Below are 20,827 nucleotides of genomic sequence, written 5' to 3'. Positions count from 1 at the left end.
TATTGCTGCTATCTTGTTTATTCAAGTTTACAATCTGGACTTTCAGAACACAGCCATAGCCAGGAATCCTACCAACTCTATCAAGGATGTGATGCATTTTCTGATTCAGACATAGCAGCTGTCATGCAAGAATGCCATCGCAACTCTGAAAGTGCATAATTGCTCCTATTCTGGGGTTCCCATTCAAAACTACAGCTAATAAACAATGTGGAGGGACAATGGCCTTCTCATGTCAACTAGCAAAATTGGATATTTTTCACAAATAACAAAGTGCGAAGACATACAGGGCCAGTTGCAGTACAACATTTTACATAAACAGTATTTGGGGGGTAGGTGATAGAAGATGGACAAAAAGATGTCTAGAAGTGGAAATAATATGTCAATATATATTATCGTTTTCAAGACAATTTCATGAGTTGGGACTGTTGATAGGTTGCCTTTCAGCAACACTGTATTTCAAGACTGGAAGATACAAGTCTTCTGAAATATTTTCACATATACTCACCAGTAGGAATTGCCTGAAAGCTACCTCATGGAAGCAGAATGTTATTCGGGGAATTGGCTCCATAAAACAATTATTGAGTTTTAATATACGATCTGCCTTAAGAGTTAAAGACAGGCTAAGTCAGGCATCCCCAAACTGCGGCCCTCCAGATGTTTTGCCCTACAACTCCCATGATCCCTAGCTAACAGGACCAGCATAGCTGCCAAGTTTTCCCTTTTCTCGCGAGGAAGCCTATTTAGCATAAGGGAAAATCCCTTAAAAAAAGGGATAACTTGGCAGCTATGAGGACCAGTGGTCAGGGAAGATGGGAATTGTAGTCCAAAACATCTGGAGGGCCGAAGTTTGGGGATGCCTAGGCTAAGTCAAAACAAACGCTGGTCAGTTTCTAACCAAGCCAACTTCAAACCATGGCTTGCTTATGAAAGCTGGAGATATTGGTTTGACTAAAGCTTGTTTCAAACCATTATCTCTGGCTTGTTTCAAACCAATATCTCTGGTTGTAGAAAACCACTCAGAATTAGGGGAAACGCTAGCAAAGTCCTTCTCCAAGCTACTTGGATGAAGAGAGAAGGGGAGGGGAAAGCATGAGTTTATGAGTCTTCTCTGGGCTTCTTCCTCCTGATACACATAGCAGTAAACCATAGTGTAGTGCTATGTATGAACCAGCCCAGTGAGTTTAACAACACTTGAAAAGGGGCTGAGTACCGTACTAATTTATACCCTTCTCCAGTTTCAACGAAACAATACACAAAATAAACATACGAGGGCCTACCCTTCGGGCATAGATTTTTGCCTGTAGGTGCCTCCACCAGAGCCAGTTTCACTAGAAGATGATAAGTTGCTGGGAGAGTTACGGCACTGCTGTGATCTTGCTAAGGCAATGGATGAAACGGTGACGTAGACATCAGAGCCAGGGGATAATCTGTTCAATACAAACAATCCCAAACGTTACATTATTAAAGGAACCATTGCAGCACAAAGCAGCAACACTTTTGTGGGAACTGCCACATCAGCGGTGTCAATTCATTGAGACTGTAAAAAAACGAAGCCAGCTGGAGGACAGTATGCATTTTCCTCTATTAACCTGCTCCCTATGGAACAGTGGGAAAGATTAGGGAGTGACAAAGGGGAGAAATGACTGTATCCAAGGAGTTCCAGAAATAAAGTTGCTGAGTTGCATTTGCTATTTGCAAGCAAGGAATATTAACATGTAGCATATTTTATCCAAATCCCAAATAAAATGTGATTTAACTAAGCACATCAGAAGAAGTTTTAGCAAACCATTTTTTAAAAACTTTGTATTTACCAATATGATCTGCAAAACATGCCACAACTTTGCAAAATCATATTTCCTCGGACAGTCAAGAAACATGATGCAGGTTATTTACAGATACAAGTCCTTGCATCACAGGAATACTTCGTTTTTAATAGCTCTCAACAAGTATAAAAAGACAATTGTTTGCCATAAGCCGGGTGTGAGCAGCCTTTGGTCCTCCAGATGTTGATGAACTACAATTCCCATCAGCCCCAGCAAACATGAGCAATAGCCAGGGATGTTGGGAATTGTAGTTCAGCAACTTCTGAAGGACTATGGGTTCCCCACACCTGGCATAATCAGTAGCTTAATGGCCTGTTCACCCAACCAGTCCCTGAACTCACTTTGCACTTTGATTTACTTACACACACTGTTTCACAGGTGGTGAAACATTCAAAACGGTTTCTGTTTTTATGATATGAGCCTCCCTGGGCGTTCTTTAAACTGTCCAGCAGGGAGATAGTCGTACAACTGAGACAGTGCAAAACATATGTATGAAAAGGAAACTTTCTTTGCTGGCTGGCTAGCTGACAGATGAGCGCAGCACTGCTCAACCCCAGGTGGGTTCTGAGTAGATCACAGCCTTCTTTCAGCTTCCAATGGTGGCCCAGCTTTACCACTGCACAGCAACTGCCTAGCCTCTGTTGTCTGTGCTCTGGTAAACTCTAGGACTAATGCAATGTGTTACACACTGGACTGCCTATGAAGACAGTCTAAGAAGACTGCAGCTGGTACAGAATTTGGCAGCCAGACCATTGATTGGGGCAGGATGGTTGGAACATATAACACAAATTCTGGGTACCACTTAGTTCCTGGACTCAATTTAAAGTGCTGGTTCTAACCCCTAAAACCTTATGTAGCTTAGGATCCACTACCTCAAGAACTGCCTCTCCCCACATGAAGCCACCTAGACCCTGTGATCACCATCTGAGTCCCTTCTTTGTATGCCTTGTCCATGGACTATTTGGAGCAGAGCTTTCCAAACTGTGTGTCACAACACTTTAGTGCAGGCATGTCAAACCTGCAGCCCTCCAGATGTTTTGGACTACAATTCCCATCTTCCCCAACCACTGGTCCTGCTTGCTAGGGATCATGGGAGTTGTAGGCCAAAACATCTGGAGGGCCGCAGGTTTGACATGCCTGCTTTAGTGTGTCGGCTGCAGTGTGTAGGTGTGTCACACGAACACTCCCTGTGCTCCTCCAGGGGCTGGAAAGGGATTAGTTTAACCTCCGGTTTGGTAGTAAAACTGAATTACTGTGTCACGAAATGATGCATGTATAAAAAGTGTGTCAACAACATGAAAAGTTTGGAAAGCTCTGATTTGGAAGGTGGCAACACGAGAAAAGAGAAGTCTTTTCCTGATGCCTAAAGCTGGATAAAGATGGTGCCGGGCAAGCCACCCTGGGGAGAGCATTCCACAAGCAGGAGGCCACAAATGAAAAGGCCTATTCCCTGACTTTTGGCCCTTCACTTGAAGGATGTCATTGTGGCCTCTTCAAGTGGGGTGGGACCTGACTTTTGCTTACCTGCGTTTACAGGCTGTGCTTTTAGGTTTTCATTGTTGTTTATAACGGGCTTTAATGACATTGGATTGCTTTGCAAGATCAACCAACAAATATAATATAAAATAACAGCCAGATAAGACTCTTCTGGGCTGGTGGCCAGCAGGCTTGCCTTTGGAAAAAAAACAGGCGGCTTGGCTAGCTGGGAAGGTTCGGTCTTGTCATGCCCCCCGCCTTCCACGGTATGCGATACAACTGCTGTTAAGGTGGAGTGGCTTACAAAGATTTGAAATGTACATAATATTAAATGTAAATAATAAACACACACACAAAAAAAAACCTAGCACAGCCAAAACTTTCAGCTTCTCTCCTTTCTTGTCTAGGAACTGCTATCTTAGGAGTAAAAAAAACCAACAAAAACACCATTATTAGACTAGGATTGTTTTGGGCAATATGGTGCCACTATTAAACGGCTAGCATATTTGCAAAGCTAAGCAGGGTGGTTGTTTTATTTGGTCAACTAGCACCCCTAGAAATGAGGTGTCTGCCATTTTGCTCAAATCAGTATTTTTAGTCTTGGCTGTTCCCCCCCACCAAAAAAAAACAGGCAAAACATTATTATTACCAGATGACTGCTCTGAAGTTCATGTCCCGACCATTTTGCCTGCTAATCATTAAATGCTGGCTGCCTGGCTGCAAGAGACTAAATTTCATTTTAAAAAATTCTCTACTGCATCTTGGGGCAGAAATCCAATTTAACAGCAGCAAAAGTATTGGCTTTGAGGTGCTATTATTGAGAACCAGACAGTTTGAATCAGTTCAAGCTCTCTGCATATTCACTGAGGCATTAAAGCCATTTTCCAAGCTTCCCATTTGCAAAGTTTATTTTTTTCAGACAAATAATATGCTTATACCGAAAATATTTTGTTCTGAAATTCATGTTGAGGTTTCGTAATGCTGTTCTTTGGCAGTTCTTCTGCCTGCATTTCTTTTAAATATTTATTTTAGTTGTTGCTTCTGTGCCTGAGGGCGCCTGCTTTTTGCTTCCTGTACTTGCCTCAAAAATATGTTGCACATATTACAAAACGTCTCCTGCTATGCCTTGTCCCTGAATTCTATAGTTATAAAATGGGTTAGGTAATGATATACGCAGCAGCAGAAAACTAAAAATGTTATTTGCAAGCTGCCTAAGGAGTGACTGCCAATATAGTGCCTTTACAGCTCAATTAAACACAGGTTCACTTGGAAGCAAGCTCCGAAGGGTTCTACCCAAAGGTGGCTTTGTGCTCCTGGAAAGTGATTTTATTTTACAAGGCGGAGAACCTGATTCCCAGTGATTCCTCCTCACCTACCATAGCCCTCTTTACTCCATCCTCAAGAGTTCCAGAGGGTGCTTCACCCCTCAAGAATAGCTCTTCAGATGGCAAGGGAGCTGCTGCAGTGGATAGGGTGGTTTTGCAAAATCTGGATGCCACACCTTGTGCTCTCTGCTACTGCAAATATACACTGGCTACAACCCACTATCTTCAATAGGAGTTTTTCCTGAGCAAGTGCAAAACGTGCATCATAAAGCGTTTTCCAATCTTTGTCTGCTTATAGCGTTGCCAGACTCAATAGTGGACAGGACTTCTGTGCCTTTAATTGCCCTGCTCTCTTTTGAGTCTGGAAACCTTAAAGAGAAGCCAGCAGAACATTTGCTTGGAAATTAAACAAAGGGTCTGCTGGTTTCTCTTTAAGGTTTCCAGACTCAAAAGAGAGCAGGGCAATTAAAGGCACAGAAGTCCTATCCTCTATTGAGTCTGGCAACCCTATCTGCTTATCAGGTTTGTTATCACAACAACTTTCTATTTTTACTTATTTATTGTCTATATACCACTTTTCATGCAAGCACAGGGAGCCTTACGGTATCAAAATACAAAAATACAAAGCATAATAAGAAACAAAACAATAACACACACACACACCAGTTTAGAAGGTCATAGGTGGCTTAACTAGCCAAAGGCCTGGGAGAAGAAGAATGTTTTCACCTTGTGCCTAAAGATATGTGATGAAGGCGTCAGGAGAGCCTCCCCGAGGAGAGCATTGCACAGATGGGGAGGTACCCCAGAAGCCCATTCTTGTCAAAAGCAGTAACTAAATTACAACTAACAACAAGCTCCCAGCATTCCTAACACATTTGGAAGAAGTGGCCCTGTGGTTATACTGGATGAAGGGGTGGCATATAAATAACAAAACAAAGAACTGAAACTGGCCCACCTGAACACAGCAGAAACCCAACATCAAGGGTGTATTCTGTAGAAAGTAATAACTGACACTTTTAATTTCAGAGATTCTTTTCAGCTGTGAACTAGTTCATTGAGGGGAGAAGGGATGTAGGAGAGATAAAGCAAAAGTACATCTCATGGCAGCAACACTCTACGGTGCTCAGGACTTGCTGTGAGCAGAACATATGACAGCCAAGAGCACACAGGCTTGTTCTATCAATGTCAAATGAGCTTTAGTCAAAGCTCGGCTCTCTAGGCAAAACTGGCTGTGCCACATGATACCATGAAATGGCAGGAAGCATAACATAGTTGGTATCAAGTGATCAAAAAAGAAAAAAAGGGCCAATTTACTTGGTCCTATTGGTGTGTACGAGAGAGTGTAGAAATGGTGTGTTTCAGACTACATTCGCTCTGCATTTCAGCAATGTTGGGAAAATCCAGAATGAACAAAACAGGTTGGTGCTTTTTTACATGTAAAACTAATTGTGTATTGTAGAAACAGCATCAGCCAGAGACTTCACACGCTCTCTACAGAAGGAAGAGAATTCTGATGAGATCTAAAATTGCAACAACAGGTATTGGTACCCCAAGTAAAGGGCACTGCAATGCTATAATGACATTTTGCCTAAAAGCTGGCAAAGAATATCTGAGGAAAGAGAAGCACAATTATCTTGGAACTATCCCCCTTCTTTGCTGACCACAGGCTTAGAGCTCATACGGCCACTATAGTGAGGCCTTTCTTCCAATGGACTGTGTTATTCATATACAGTACTTTAAAGCTAGCCCTTCCACTTCCCCAACCATACTTCAACATGTGTTAATCCCCTAAAAAGTACAAAATCCATTGATTTCAATGTGCAAAATAAGGCTTAAGAGTGCTGGAGCAATTTGCCAAACGTGAACACAAGCAGAGGGGCTAAATGGCACACCTATAGGTGATTCTTTCATATTCCAGTATGAACAGCTTTTGCCTTTCTTGCCTTACAAGATGCTCTTTTCTTAATAAAGATAACACACATAATATAGATAGACAACACAGGCATATGTGTTTATGCAGGTTCGGAGAGGAAAATATAATTAGGGGTGTTTTTCTTTTTTAAAAAAGAAGTTTTTCAACAATAGAGGGACATGAGTATATGTGCATTTATTCATACTCCAGTTACTAGAAAAGTAAGGTGGAATGACTAGAATTGGCACCTGAAGACTATGAGTTAATCCCCAAACGCTGTGAATTAGTTTAGTGTCATTTCTTTCAGATCCCAAATACTTTCTGGAAGTGAATAAAAACATTTTGGTGAGGTGGGGGGGTCAGATTTGATCTGGATAAGAAGCAGGGGAATTGGAATATGAACTTGTGTGCCTGAGGATTCTTATTGCTGTAGTTTCAAAAGTTTCATAATGCTGCAACATACCTTGGAGGAAAGACAACACACAAATTAGTTATCTACCTTCTGCTCTCCAGTGGCCGCCCATCACTAGAAATACTCCGTGGAATATTGGCTGCTCGCTCTGGGGGAGGCATTTTCCCTTCACCTTTCCCTGAGGCAACCCTAGTGGTAGCGGGACTTTGCATCTGGGATGGCATTTGCTGCCCATGAGGCCCTTGTCCCTTGTTAGCATTTCGCTGCCATTTGTTGTTATTCCTGAAAGGGAACTTGAACTCATATGGAACGCCGCCGTCGTTCATTTTGTATTCCATCACCGGCATGCGATTAATTTCTGAAAAACTTCTGAAAGAGAAAGAAGAAAGCATAATGCAGCTCTGAAATAAGGGAGAAAAGTAGAGTTGTTGCCTTGGAAGTCAAGCGGAATCCGTTCCGGAAGTCCGTTCAACTTCCAAAATGTTCGGAAACCAAAGCGCGGCTTCTGATTGGATGCAGGAAGCTCTGGCAGCCAATCGGAAGCCCCGTCGAACGTTCGGCTTCCAAAAAATAGTTTGCAAACCAGAACACTCACTTCTGGGTTTGCGGCGTTCGGGAGCCAAAACGTTCGAGAACTAAGCTGCTCGAAAACCAAGGTTTTTGCAATATACCCTTTAAAGGTAAAGGGACCCCTGACCATTAGGTCCAGTCATGACCGACTTTGGGGTTGCAGCGCTCATCTCGCTTTATTGGCCAAGGGAGCCGGCATACAGCTTCCAGGTCATGTGGCCAGCACGACAAAGCCGCTTCTGGCGAACCAGAGCAGCACACGGAAACGCCGTTTACCTTCCCGCTGTAGCAGTACCTATTTATCTACTTGCACTTTGACGTGCTTTCAAACTGCTAGGTTGGCAGGAGCTGGGACCGAGCAACGGGAGCTCATCCCGTCGCAGGGATTCAAACCGCCGACCTTCTGATCGGCAAGCCTAGGCTCTGTGGTTTAACCCACAGCACCACCCGTGTCATATACCCTTTTGTTGTTGTTGTTGTTGTTGTTGTTGTTGTTGTTGTTGTTGTTGTTGTTGTTGTTTAGTCGTGTCCGACTCTTCGTGACCCCATGGACCATAGCATGCCAGGCACTCCTGTCTTGCACTGCCTCCTGCAGTTTGGTCAAATTCATGTTCGTAGCTTTGAGAACACTGCCCAACCCTTATATGACAGCAATTGTGATACCCCTACTCTGAATGCTAAATATGGCCCAGGCTGGTTAATTACACATTAATTCTATCCCTAATTTATAGGGCACTAGCCAATCAAGTCATACTCAGGCACAAGGAAATCAACTGACTTAAACTAACTAATGTTTCTGTATGTCTAATACTTGTTATCTCCCATAGTCTCTGGAACAGAAGTCTGGTCATATCACCTGAACTTCCCAAAAATAAAAATCAATTACAATCGTAAAAAGAGAAAGAAGAAAGACCGATTGAATTCAGTGGGACTTACAGCAGAATAAATATGCTTAGGGTTATGCAGTAAGGTTTGGATTCAGAGATCCTGGAAATGGAACTCAGATCAATGGGGCTTACTCTCAGGAAACTGGGTATAGGATTGGAGCCTAAATGTTATTTTAAGAATTGCATTTAGGAAATAACTGAAAATATTGAACTTCAAAAATGACAGGGTTTTCTTGCCTTGCTGTTCTATTCTTCTACTTCAAGGCTATGCAAGTTTTATATTATATCAACAGGTGGTTTTTGAAAAAATATCTGAAAGCAACAATATGAAAGATGGCTAATAACATTTGCCAAATTGTAAACATCAATTGCCCTAACTTTGAGCTGACTTATCTTAAAACATGCACTTAACACAGACCTAGGAAAATGAGATAGCCTTCCACATAATACTTGTTCATCCTTCTACAGGAAAAAGGTTCTATTCTTTCATACCCTGGCACTTGACTTTTGTATAGAGAGTTAAAGTAAAAGGTGAGACTCGTCTCAAGTTATTCTGAGGTCAGGCTGAAGGATCCAAATAATAAAAACAGGCAGGGGCTCCTTCAAAATAAGTATATATGTATATCCCCAGCTTGAAGTGCAAATGGTATTTTTATTCAGTGAAGTGTTAAAATGGCCATATGACATTTAAAGATTTTGCAGGATCTCACATGCATTTATTTAAAAAGTGAGCATCACCGACATAAATGCAGCGATGAGATGCAGCTATTCAAAAGCTACGTAAATATTAACTGACTAGTGAGAAAGTAAGCAAACAGAAGCACTGGCATTCTGACTTGAGAATACTCAGCATCACCAATGCTTCCTTCAGAGACATTATATATGTAACACAATCCAGTGGGATGCTTTGACATATCAACGGCAATGCAGAAGCACTCCCATACCATAAGAATAAATAGGTCCCCTTTAAAAACAGTAACCACCTACGACTCTACACCTATAGCCAAATTAATGTGAAACGAGACTCTTTATTTTTATATAAAGTAGACTAAGTTAGAACAAAATTTCTGCTTTATAAATTCAGAGAACACCCTGAAAAAGTCAGCAGCAGATATAACTCATTTATCCCCACCACCACCACCCCAGCAAAAAAATTACCTTCGTGGGGTACAATCCTCATGAGGTGGGATAATGACAACCTTCACAGTAACTGAAGTCCGCAGGAGATCAATCATTTGCTCATGGCTCAGAGTAGCTACAGCCACAGTGCAAATTTCCACTAATCTGCTGCCTTGTCGTAATCCTGCTTGCCAAGCGTAGCCATAAGGTTCAACATCTGCCACAATTCCTTCATAGTTCACATGGAAACCAAGCTGGCCTAGTCCATTGCGACGTAAAGTCATTTCCACTGACTCACAGCCCTTTGTCACAAGCTGAGAAGTGGAGAGAGAGAGGTTGGGGGGATGCAATGGGAAGAGTTTAGTGCAATTAATTACATTCAATGGGAGACAAATACATGGGGCGATAAAAAAACGGTACATGAAGCAAGATGGGACAATTATATTCCTTATTTTGACAGCTACTGCTGTGTACAGTTTTCAGTGCAAGTTGGCTAGGTTACTAGTGGATGAAAATCCAGGCACTGTCAGATTTTGTAATAATAATAATAATAATAATAATAATAATAATAATAATAATAATTTATTATTTATACCCCGCCCATCTGGCTGGGTTTCCCCAGCCACTCTGGGCGGCTTCCAACAGAAAAATAAAACACAATGACTGGCTTTAGAACTTTATGAAAATTATGGAAGCATTAAGGTAATGTAGCAATACACATGGAATATTCATGGGTGGGGTTATATACCAATATTCATTGTTAGGCTGACAGAATGTTTCTTTTTATTATTATATCCCTATTGATTCGATAAATTGGTGATTCTTTATAATTTAGTCATCTTATTTATTGGCATGCAGCTATCTACAGAAAATGCAAACTTGTTCTATTGGTTAAGTGATCCTGCTAATTATGAATATTTTTGAATGCAATAGACAAATGCAGCTTTTCTTTATGACATAGAGACTGCTATTTTCTGAATAAGAGAGTAAAATGCAGTTGCTATGTATTGTACTAGAATAAGTAAAAACTATAATATTAAGTCTTGCATAATATTTGATACATGTCAGGGACCTGAACAAGCAACGGGCAATAAGTAAAAAAGTATTCTTTGTCCTAGTCCAATTGCAACTTTGGAGAATTGGGAAAAGAATTAGAAAATAATTTCCATTAATATTTTTGCAAAATTACATCACAGGTTGAGGGACTGTTTCACTATCAACGGATCTGCTACCAAAATCTAAGAATGGCTCTAAACCATGTTAATGTTTCCATCACAGTTCTTTGAATTTACTCATGCCTGAAGATCAGATCTACATATTTAGAGTGAAAGAGAAAGTGAACAAACTCTAACCTCTAGCCTTTTGACAATTTCTTTGATATCTTCAGGGTTTTTGAAACTCTCCACAGAAACACATTCACCCCTTTCATAGAAAATTTTGACACTTGTGTCTGTTGAAGTCCACCCTATGACATCTCTGCAGGAACAATTGAACACAACACTCTTTGTATCTTGTTCAATGATAACAACAAATTCATTAGAAATCCCCAGAAGACAGTCTATATCTACACCCTTGCTATAGTCTTTAGCACGGAGACTCCATACAACAGCACCAGAACTGTGGAGTTCTACTCCTGGATGAGGCTTGGACTTCTCCTTCTTCTTAGAGGCAAGTGAGATGAAGGGGAATTTGCCCGAAGGGTCAATGGGTGTGTTTGTCACATTCTTCTCTGCCAAATCTTTCAAGTATTCCTGACGGGTTCTGGTGGCCATGGCACGGAACTTCTCTGATTTATGAGCTGCATTCTCAGCATTGATCACTTTAGCAAGTAAGAAGTCCCTGAATACATTGGATTTGGGGAAGGTAATGCCTTTAGGGATTGGTGGTCCAAACGATGGCACATCTCTGGATCTCGTCGCAGCAACGCTACATAAAGGAAAAGGAAATGTGATTTAATGATGAGCTGACTCCACGGAACTTACCTTTCTATTCTACCTTTGACTTCTTTGCTTTGATCTTTAGAAATGGCAAAATTTATGATCTACAACAGGTTAGCATGGCCTAGCAGTACAAACAAGAACAGAAAACAGCCACAGCCTCTTCTCTCCCGAATCAAAGACCTCGACCCCACTCAACAATGAACTGCTGGTTGGGGATTTATGTAACAGCATTCTAGTGTTCCCTACTTCACATGGGAACCAATGCTTTAACAAACAAGCAACAGTACTACTTTACAGCAGAGCAGCCGTGTTAGCCTTCCGCAGCAAGACCAACCAAGAGTCATGTGGCACCTTAAAAACTAAGACATTTACTGCCTGAGACGTCATGGACAACAGTCCTAAAAAGTATTTCTACTGAAATACTATGCCTTATTTCTTAAGAATTGACCTCTCCAGTATTTTATTCCAAAGGGTAGTATGTTAAATTTGTTCATCTGTTCTTCTTGGATGTTTTCCAGAGGGAGCAATATATTGCCATCTTTCACAACCACATTCTCTGCTCCCTAGGTGTGAATTCCTAAGAAACTCCATGCATATAAACAATGTAAGAAAACCACCATGAATCTGGCATACATGGTTTCCAGGCTGCTTTTCAACTTGCCAGAATTTTATTATTTTATTTTCATACACACTGAATTAACCTAGGCTAGGATTATCACCAGGTTAATATGAAGCCCACTTGGCCATTTTTCAAGCTTGGCCTCAATGCAAGGCAACTAAATCTGGTTCTAAAGTATCCAATTAACTTGCATGCTCTTTCTTCTGTGAAGAAAAAGTAGAAACGTTAACTGGTTCTCAGCCTGCCAAGTACTTAATGTTAAACCCAAAAATAGTTTTCTTGAAAATTAACAGTAAGAAAGCTTTGTAAAATGGAGCATTACAAAATTCCAACAGTATGAAGTTAGCCTCTGTGTGTTCACAAAGTAATAGGTACCTGTAACAGACGTTGTCGGTGCATGGATTGTGCACGCGGACAATGACAAAGACATGCTGGAAGTGAGAGCGAATATTCTTTGGGCTGAACGATTCTGCTCCAGGTTCTTGGAAAACGATGGTCACAATATCATTTCCAATATGTCGTTTTCTTAAGAGCTATGAGGGTAAAGAAAAGAAACATAAGGTACTGGGGGGGGGGAAGTACCCCCTTATAGCATATTGTGCATTATTCCTGTTAATTAATGTTTGCGAATCATGGAATATTTTTAAATTATTTCATTCAATGCTTTATTCTGAGCAAGTAAATGAGAAATTGGCCAATATCTGACATGCTGAAACTAACGACTAGCATATTGCACCCGCTGTTTCCATAACAACAGCTACACATCTATTTTAATACCAAGAAATGTCTTCCTAACAGACAGATTTTGAATGTCTCCAAAATCAATTTTATCGTAATATAACACTATGTTTGTCTACTTGCTACTTTCTTCCAACCATTAGAAATTGTTCATAACCTAGACAATGTTCTTCTGTGCATTAAAACTGTGTTTTTGTATTTGATAGTGGCAGTGTTACCAAACAAATTATTGTTATGCTTTTTAGTCAACTTATTCTTTTTCTCCTGAAAAGAATGCCAGAAAGCTTCCTTTAAATTACAGCATTGCACTAACCATCTATATGATAGAACTGAGTATTTAAAATATGAGATTAAAGTATGTTCATGAGCAGGCACAATCAACTGAACCGTGTTTATTGTCCCTTGAATTCCATGTTAGTTCCTTGAATTAACAATTGTTTTGTGTGCTGTGTTGTTGTTTGTTTTTTTAAAATCAGATATAAATTCCAGCTATACATAGACTTCCGCAGATCCATTCAGTTCAAACAATGATTAGCAAAAATTTAAGAAATTAAAATGATATCAAAGAGGGCAATGTATGTGGCAAAGTATATAGTAATCACTCATTAAAGAAACTGGACATTGCCTTTAAAGGTAAAGGTAAAGGTACCCCTGACCATTAGGTCCAGTCTCAGACGACTCTGGGGTTGCGCGCTCATCTCGCTCTATAGGCTGAGGGAGCCGGCGTTTGTCCACAGACAGCTTCTGGGTCATGTGGCCAGCATGACTAAGCCGCTTCTGGTGAACCAGAGCAGCGCATGGAAACACCGTTTACCTTCCCCCAGGAGCAGTACCTATTTATCTACTTTCACTTGACGTGCTTTCGAACTGCTAGGTGGGCAGGAGCTGGGACCGAACAACAGGCGCTCATTCTGTCACAGGGATTCAAACTGTCGACCTTCCAAATGGCAAGCCCTAGGCTCTTTGGTTTAGACCACAGCACCACCCGTGTCCCCTGGACATTGCCTTTACGAATGTAGAAAAGTGCCATGGGACACATGGGGTGGATCCAAGTGCGCCCTTCTTCTAGCACATGGGGACGCAACCTGTATGCCAAGTGCCACATGTGAATGGCAAGCGGGGAAAAGAGAGGATACCCCATGTACTTTTGGTTTTGGCATTGCCCACGCACTGGCTTTGACCCTAACTTCCCCTGGAATGCAGTCCTTGGTAGAAAAAAGCCCCCCCCCCCAATAACACAATTTCTTCCACTCATGAAAGGGCTGCTTCCTACCCCAAACCTAGGCAAATTCTTCAATTTGCATATGCTCTTGTACAAAACTTACACCACACTATCATAGCGCTACCCCAAGCTGAATATATCAACTAGGCTGAAGTTTAGTCGCTGGCTCTAAGCAGTAAAAACACAAGATTCCCCCAAGGCTGTCTGAAGTTTCATTTTTTCGAGTGCAATAGTTGAAGAAGACAAGGTTTTCCAGCAAAAGATAGTTCACAAGGAGGGAAACTTCAAAGGGGGGAGGGGAGAACACCCCTTCTGTACCCCAGACTGCCATATCTCTCTCTGACTCCATCACAGCTCTCACATGAAAGCAAATGATCTTGAAAAAGCTATTCTGATCGGATTTACTACTTAACTCACGCTTCCTAAAGAGAAACAAACTTTAAATCAGCCCCAGATTTGTTCATTCCTAAAATCTTAAGCCATCATTAGCCAACTTGTCTACTGCAATATAACTTCTTGCAGCCACTTGGAAGGTTTCTTTATTACGCCAAAACCATTTTTTAAACAGCTCAAACATCTTGGAGGATCTTAATGAAACAATGCAAATGGGTGGCGAAAACATTATCACTCAATGAGCAATGTCATTTCAAAGCGTTCCAAACCTACTTGGTGCATTTATACCGATTCAGATGCAAGACTGCAGTAAGTAGCAAAGTATTTTCTTGTTGCTAGGAATTAACACTCGAATACTATAGCTGTATGTTGTATATAGACTTATGCTATGGTGTCATACCTCATGAAATTTATTCTGCAATGAACCAAACTCTCCAGTTAGTGTAAACTATGGCTTGTTTAAACATGACAGAATTCAATAGAGGTTTATGACCATGACTTGTTCACAAAGCAGTCAAAAGAAAACCTAGTTCCTCCTAATTCAGATACAATGGTACATTTCTGTTAGTTTAAAACAGGAAACAAATGCCTCTAATCTCTTTTTCATGGCTGCACTAGGGAGGGGAGGGGAGGGGAAATCATGTCTGTCAAAAGCTTTCTTCCGCTTACTCACACAGTGCTAAATAATGCTTTACTGTTACATCTACAATGGACCTACATAATTCTTTACACAGTGAAAATTAATCCTACCTGTTGCTTGTTGTTAGGTGTGTAGGGCAGCATAGTAGAAACATGGAACATGATTTCATAGTCCTTGTACGTTGTATAAAGAGAGTGGGTGCCAGTTGAATCAGCTAAGATTCAAATAACAAAAGAAATTCAACTTACTATTTTAAAATACTTTTACATAAGTTGCAAAACTGCACGATGTTATAAGCATCAGCTATGGGAACAATCGTGCAATAACAACATGAAAAAGACAAACAAAATTTGAAAGGGAGGTACAGTAGTACCTAATACCGTGTTTCCCCCAAAATAAGACACTGTCTTATATTTATTTTTCCTCAAGAAGACACACTATGGCTTATTTTCAGGGGATGTCTTATTTTTATTACGTGTCCAGCCTCGCCTCTTCCTTGGCGCCCTCCAGAACTGCGCCTATCACTATGTCTTATTTTCAGGGTATGGCTTATATTGTGCAAATGCTTAGAAATCCTGCTACGGCTTATTTTATGGGTATGTCTTATTTTCAGGGAAACAGGGTAGAGATGTAATCATTTATCACCTTTGGTTGCTTCCACTTTTTCATTTCGCCCCAATCTTAATCTGAGTATGATATATTTCGGCATCAGTTTGTGATTTTTTTAAAAAAAGAAAGACGGCACAAAAATTCACCAGCATTTTACTCATAGCTGCCAAGTTATCCCTTTTTTAAAGGGATTTTCCCTTATGCTGAATAGGCTTCCTCGCGAGAAAAGGGAAAACTTGGCAGCTATGATTTTACTGCACATTTCTCCTGAAGTACATGTCTGAATGCCTTTTTCCTAACATACACCTGTATACCTGAAGGAGCGTCTTCTCCCCCATCATTCAGCCTGGACACTGAGATCCAGCACCGAGGGCCTTCTGGTGGTTCCCTCATTGCGAGAAGTGAGGTTACAGGGAACCAGACAGAGGGCCTTCTCGGTAGTGGCACCCGCCCTGTGGAATGCCCTCCCAGCAGATGTCAAGGCAATAAGTAACTATTTTACTTTTAGAAGACAACTGAAGGCAGCCCTGTTTAGGGAACTTTTTAATGTTTGATGCTGTACTGTTTTTAATATTCGGTTGGAAGCCGCCCAGAGTGGCTGGGGAAACCCAGACAGATGGGCGGGGTATAAATAAATAAATAAATAAATAAATAATAATTACAATAAATGTTCCCTAATATAATGCATTATGTATGATATTTACAATCCCCTCTACCCAAAGAATACATATAATAACTAACAGACTAGTTTTAAAGCTCTGATATAGGAAAACTATGATTACAATTTAATTTTTTTAAACCCCACCCATTTCAATATTTGAACAATAAATTTATATTTTAACACAAGCCTGCACAATTTGTGACCTACCAATCTACACCTACTACATACACTGTGCCAGGTGCTTAAAAGTTCTGCAATTTTGCAGTCATATGGGGGGGGGAACCAGGAGGATAAGCCTTTTATGACTGTTGTTAAATGGTTTTCTATGATGGGTCACAAGTTGTATAGGCCTCTTTTAACTGTCTATCTGGGCCCTAGTACTACTCTCAATATGGCTCTCAAGACTACATTTTAAAATCAGAACCAGCATTGGTCTCTGCAGGGGTGGTCTCTTGCTGCTGACACCAGAATGGTTTAATGAAAGTCCATCTGCACTGTGCCCTCTTCCAAATTAGATGGGTTGCTGATTTTGTCCCTTGTTTGCCTGCCTGGTAGAAGGAAAACATCAAAACCTAGGCCTAAAACTTGAGAAACAGATGGGAAAGGATCGCAGCATATTTCACACAGCGGTAAGTATTTGGGAAAAGGTTCTTGTCGAACGTAAAATGCGACCAAGTTTCTGAAAGTTTTAAAAGTCCAGAATAGTAACAATTTTTAGTTTAACAATCCATTTTACTTCATAAATGATTATAATCATAGCTCTGGTGTGCAGAGAAACTTTTGAGAACTGATCTAAATGGAGCAGTGAACTAAAACACAGGGGAAAATAAAAATCAAGCAACCGAATCTTCAAATGGCTCCAGGCCATTTGCCGCTTAAGTAACGAGACCTGAACTAGCAGATTACTACAAGCAAGGCAACAAGTGCTTATCATAAAACACTCGTGTCTGGGGAATCATGTAAGTAACCATAGTCCTCCTCAACCATGAGTGAGGTTATATCTGAAGTCAACATTGTCGACTTAAAGCAAAAGAAAAAGTCTACTGTGTGAAAAACATAGGGGAAACAAACATTTGGGGGGATGCAATGAAAATCTTCAAGCTGAAAGTAGAAAATTGTAAGTACACAGTTGGTCAATATGATCATTACACTCCTTGTTATAGCCAGTTAAGGATCACAGGTACCAGGGGGCTGGGAAAGATCTCAACATGATTTACTCTTGAAGATTTTTTTTTTTAGGGGAGAGGACAGGAGCATTAAAAAAACAAATCAATCAAAAGTAGCATGCATCACATCAGTTGCTTTTGAAAATTAGGTTGCATTCCTATCTACGCTTACTTAGACATGAACACAACTGATCTCAATGGGACTTCCTTCAGAGTAAAAGAGCATATGGTTGTTTTGCCAGTTTGAAAAGCAGCATATAAATAATCCAAATAATAAACACATTTTGTAGCTGTTCGAAGCAATATGTAGCATCTATCAAATCACGTTAGACCTGTTGATTGTAAATAGCTACTCAATTTTGTGTCATCTCATGCAAAAACTAAGGGACTCAGGGCTCATTAAACAGAAAAGGTCTATGCTGATAACAAATTTAAGCACCAACAACATTAGCCGCATTTTAGCACAGTTCAACTTTAAAGAAAAGACCAGGGTAGGTGGGTAAGCAGTGCTTCAACTCTCGCTAGAAGAACCAGCATTATTTCCCCCTTTTCTCCTGTTAAATATTTTCCTGCATGAGACCCCTCACATTACAGGTAAATTGCATGGCAATAACTAGGTAGAAATAGGGGAAGGTCGTTTAAATTCAAAAGGAATAAGTAATTTCAGTTTTGTACTACAGATTTTGACATTTATCGGCGTTTCTAAATATATCTAACAGGCTTTAAAATATTCTAGGTTATTTCATGTTTTAATCGTTTCCTTCTCTGCTGCCTATAGTCAAAACATCAGTAACAGCAGAAACCATGGCAACAGAAAATTCACTGCACTGTTTGCGAATGCTTTTCTATACTGTCATGACACATTCTTTACTTTAATTTCCTATACTGGAAGTGAGATAACCATGGACCTCAATCTAAATACTACATAATGAAAGCTCACAGCTATAGGTGTGTGTATTTCACGGGAGGACTACACACTGAGGAGGTGTTTACAGGAGTAATTTTACGAATTCCTCCCCTTACCTTAAAAAACATGCATTTTGATTCAAGATCTTGGCAAAAAGTCACCTCTTTACTTCATTTGAGCCATGCAATTCATAAACCAAGCCAGGAACTATGTTTTAACGCACTTAATTGAGGGGAAACTATGTAGAGATTAAGAAGAAAGAAAGGAATTTATGCTGAAAGCTCTTTGGGACAGGAACTTGTCTTTTGATTAGGTTATTTTGTGAAATGCCGTGTACACTGATGGAAACAAACAAGCAAAATTAAATTTCAGGGCTAATAAGAGAAGATGCCATAAAGATCAACATGAGCGACTGTACCAATCAACCAAATTCTCAGAACAAGCTGCAGTGTTGTCATGAGGAGGTTTCTGAGAAGTTCACACTGAAAAGACAAGAGAGAGTGGCGGCTTGCCACTCTCTACTTCCCCACTAGGTCCACTGTCAAAATCTGTTTGCTGACCATGGCTGTAACTGTGTCTTATTAATCTGCATAAGAGAGGGTCCCTTACTCTTTGTGTCTAGTTGAGCACGGTACTTTTCAAATCCCTTGAGCCGAACCCGTTCTCCCAGTAACTGAAGAAACTCTTCAAAGGCCGGGCCTGCTGATTCATTATTGTACATTTCCTCTTCCGTGCTTTGTCCAGACTTGCAGTACATGATCCCCACTTTAAGTTGATAGCTTAGCTGTAAACACAAACAGAAACTCAAGTTTTGCATTCTCATCAGCTTATGCAGCATCTATGCTGCATTAAAAGACTAACATAGAGAGTCCTTCCAAAAGTCACTACTGCCTTCTTCCTCTTCCCTGTTAACAATGAGAATACTATGACTAATAAATGTAGGCACGTATTTCAAATCACTCTGCAAAGGACATCGGTTGGATAATAATGATAGAGTTACTTTAGTGGTGGCTGAGTTTTTGTGCTCGGTTTATGCAGAGAGATTGGGCCACTGTGGAGAGGACCAGGGGATGCTAATTGAAAATTGATATATCATTCTAAAATATTAATTTAATTAATATGTATTTTCTTTCATGAAGTCTATAACGTGAATGTTTTATCCATAATTTTGTTCTGAAACTTCTGAACTTGTCATGCCTAATAAAGGTTATTGATTGATTGATATTAATTTGGTTGTTATGTTATCTTATGTTGTACTCCACCCTGGTATCCGTATTGATGAAGGACAGGATATAAATATTTTCAATCAATAATAAAATAAATAAACTACTGATAGCCGCTGAGAGGTTCTGGAGACTAAACAGTGTCTCACTGACCCGTCCATCTCCTAGCATATGCCATTCAAGAGAGTAATGAAGCTACTTTCAGTTCCGAACGAGGCCAGAAAACCAAGTTGGAACAGATCCAAACAATGAATTGAATACTTTGGTTTTGGACACCACCAACTAAACAGCTTTATTAAATACAAGCTAGTGAAGGAAGTTAAGTTATGAAATTCAAGATATAAAAAAGCAGTATCAAGAGTCTTCAGATATTAAAAAGTCAGGTCTAATACCGTAAGAGGTTTAAGTTGTTAGTTAGAATGTATGATGATAGTGCCTAATATAAAAAAAAATCCTTCCAGTAGCACCTTAGAGACCAACTAAGTTTGTCATTGGTATGAGCTTTTGTGTGCATGCACACTTCTTCAGATACAACACTGAAGAAGTGCCTAATATGTCATGGATGACATAAGCAGGAGAAATAAGGCATAATTCTTGTATCAATGTCTTACACACTGTCTTCCATTATACAATGCAGAAAGAAATTAAACATGCTAAGTTATAATATTCTGCTTTAAACAGTACACATTTCAGAATATCTATTGTTGAGTTTGCCTAATTCACTTTTTTTGGCAGCAAACTCTAAGTCCTGAGATCTCAGGCAAACCGTTTATTCTGTAGCATTGAATAGACTTGGTAGATTTCTTCAGAATTTCCAAACATGGTGAAAGAAAGATATGTAGATCTGTTATCGCAATGCTGGCCTAGTAAAGGACTGGTGTTTGCTATTTTGAACTTACCCCTTGTTCATCAAGTTTCATAAGTTGCTCTGTGACTTTAGGAGTGTTGAAGGCCAACCTGAGACAATGTATATTCAGTTCAGGAACCACGTGCTCAAGCACCTCTTTCAAGGGCAACCCTCTAGTTGTACAGTGCTTTGCAGTTGAAGGTATAGTATCTTCCAAGACAGAACCTCTTAGGGTTGTAAGCTGTGAAACAAAAGTTATTTACTTAGATATATGAAGGGAAGGTGGGGGTAGGCTAGTAATCCAAAGAACTAAGGATTCCTGGGTGCTGTGTTTCAAA

The 20,827-nt window shown here is 40.2% G+C and overlaps 1 protein-coding gene across 3 annotated transcripts in view; it reads right to left on the bottom strand.

The window, feature by feature from the left end:
* The window catches only part of SIPA1L1 (signal induced proliferation associated 1 like 1), a 154,185-nt gene that overhangs the window by 25,045 nt on the left and 108,313 nt on the right, over positions 1-20,827 (bottom strand). For all 3 annotated transcript variants that reach the window (XM_035113061.3, XM_060273729.2, XM_035113094.3), the window contains 8 exons: positions 20,542-20,730; positions 19,029-19,203; positions 15,187-15,290; positions 12,459-12,616; positions 10,877-11,450; positions 9,564-9,838; positions 7,036-7,317; positions 1,278-1,427 (listed from right to left, as the gene is read on the bottom strand). In XM_035113061.3, the coding sequence (XP_034968952.3) occupies positions 1,278-1,427; positions 7,036-7,317; positions 9,564-9,838; positions 10,877-11,450; positions 12,459-12,616; positions 15,187-15,290; positions 19,029-19,203; positions 20,542-20,730 (1,907 nt within the window). The remainder of the gene's footprint in view (positions 1-1,277; positions 1,428-7,035; positions 7,318-9,563; positions 9,839-10,876; positions 11,451-12,458; positions 12,617-15,186; positions 15,291-19,028; positions 19,204-20,541; positions 20,731-20,827) is intronic.

The sequence above is a fragment of the Zootoca vivipara genome, chromosome 1 (assembly GCF_965207765.1).
Source record: "Zootoca vivipara chromosome 1, rZooViv2.hap1.1, whole genome shotgun sequence".
NCBI classification, from domain to species: domain Eukaryota; kingdom Metazoa; phylum Chordata; class Lepidosauria; order Squamata; family Lacertidae; genus Zootoca; species Zootoca vivipara.
Note: the sequence above shows the minus strand (reverse complement) of the source record. Positions and strands in the feature narration are given on the sequence as shown.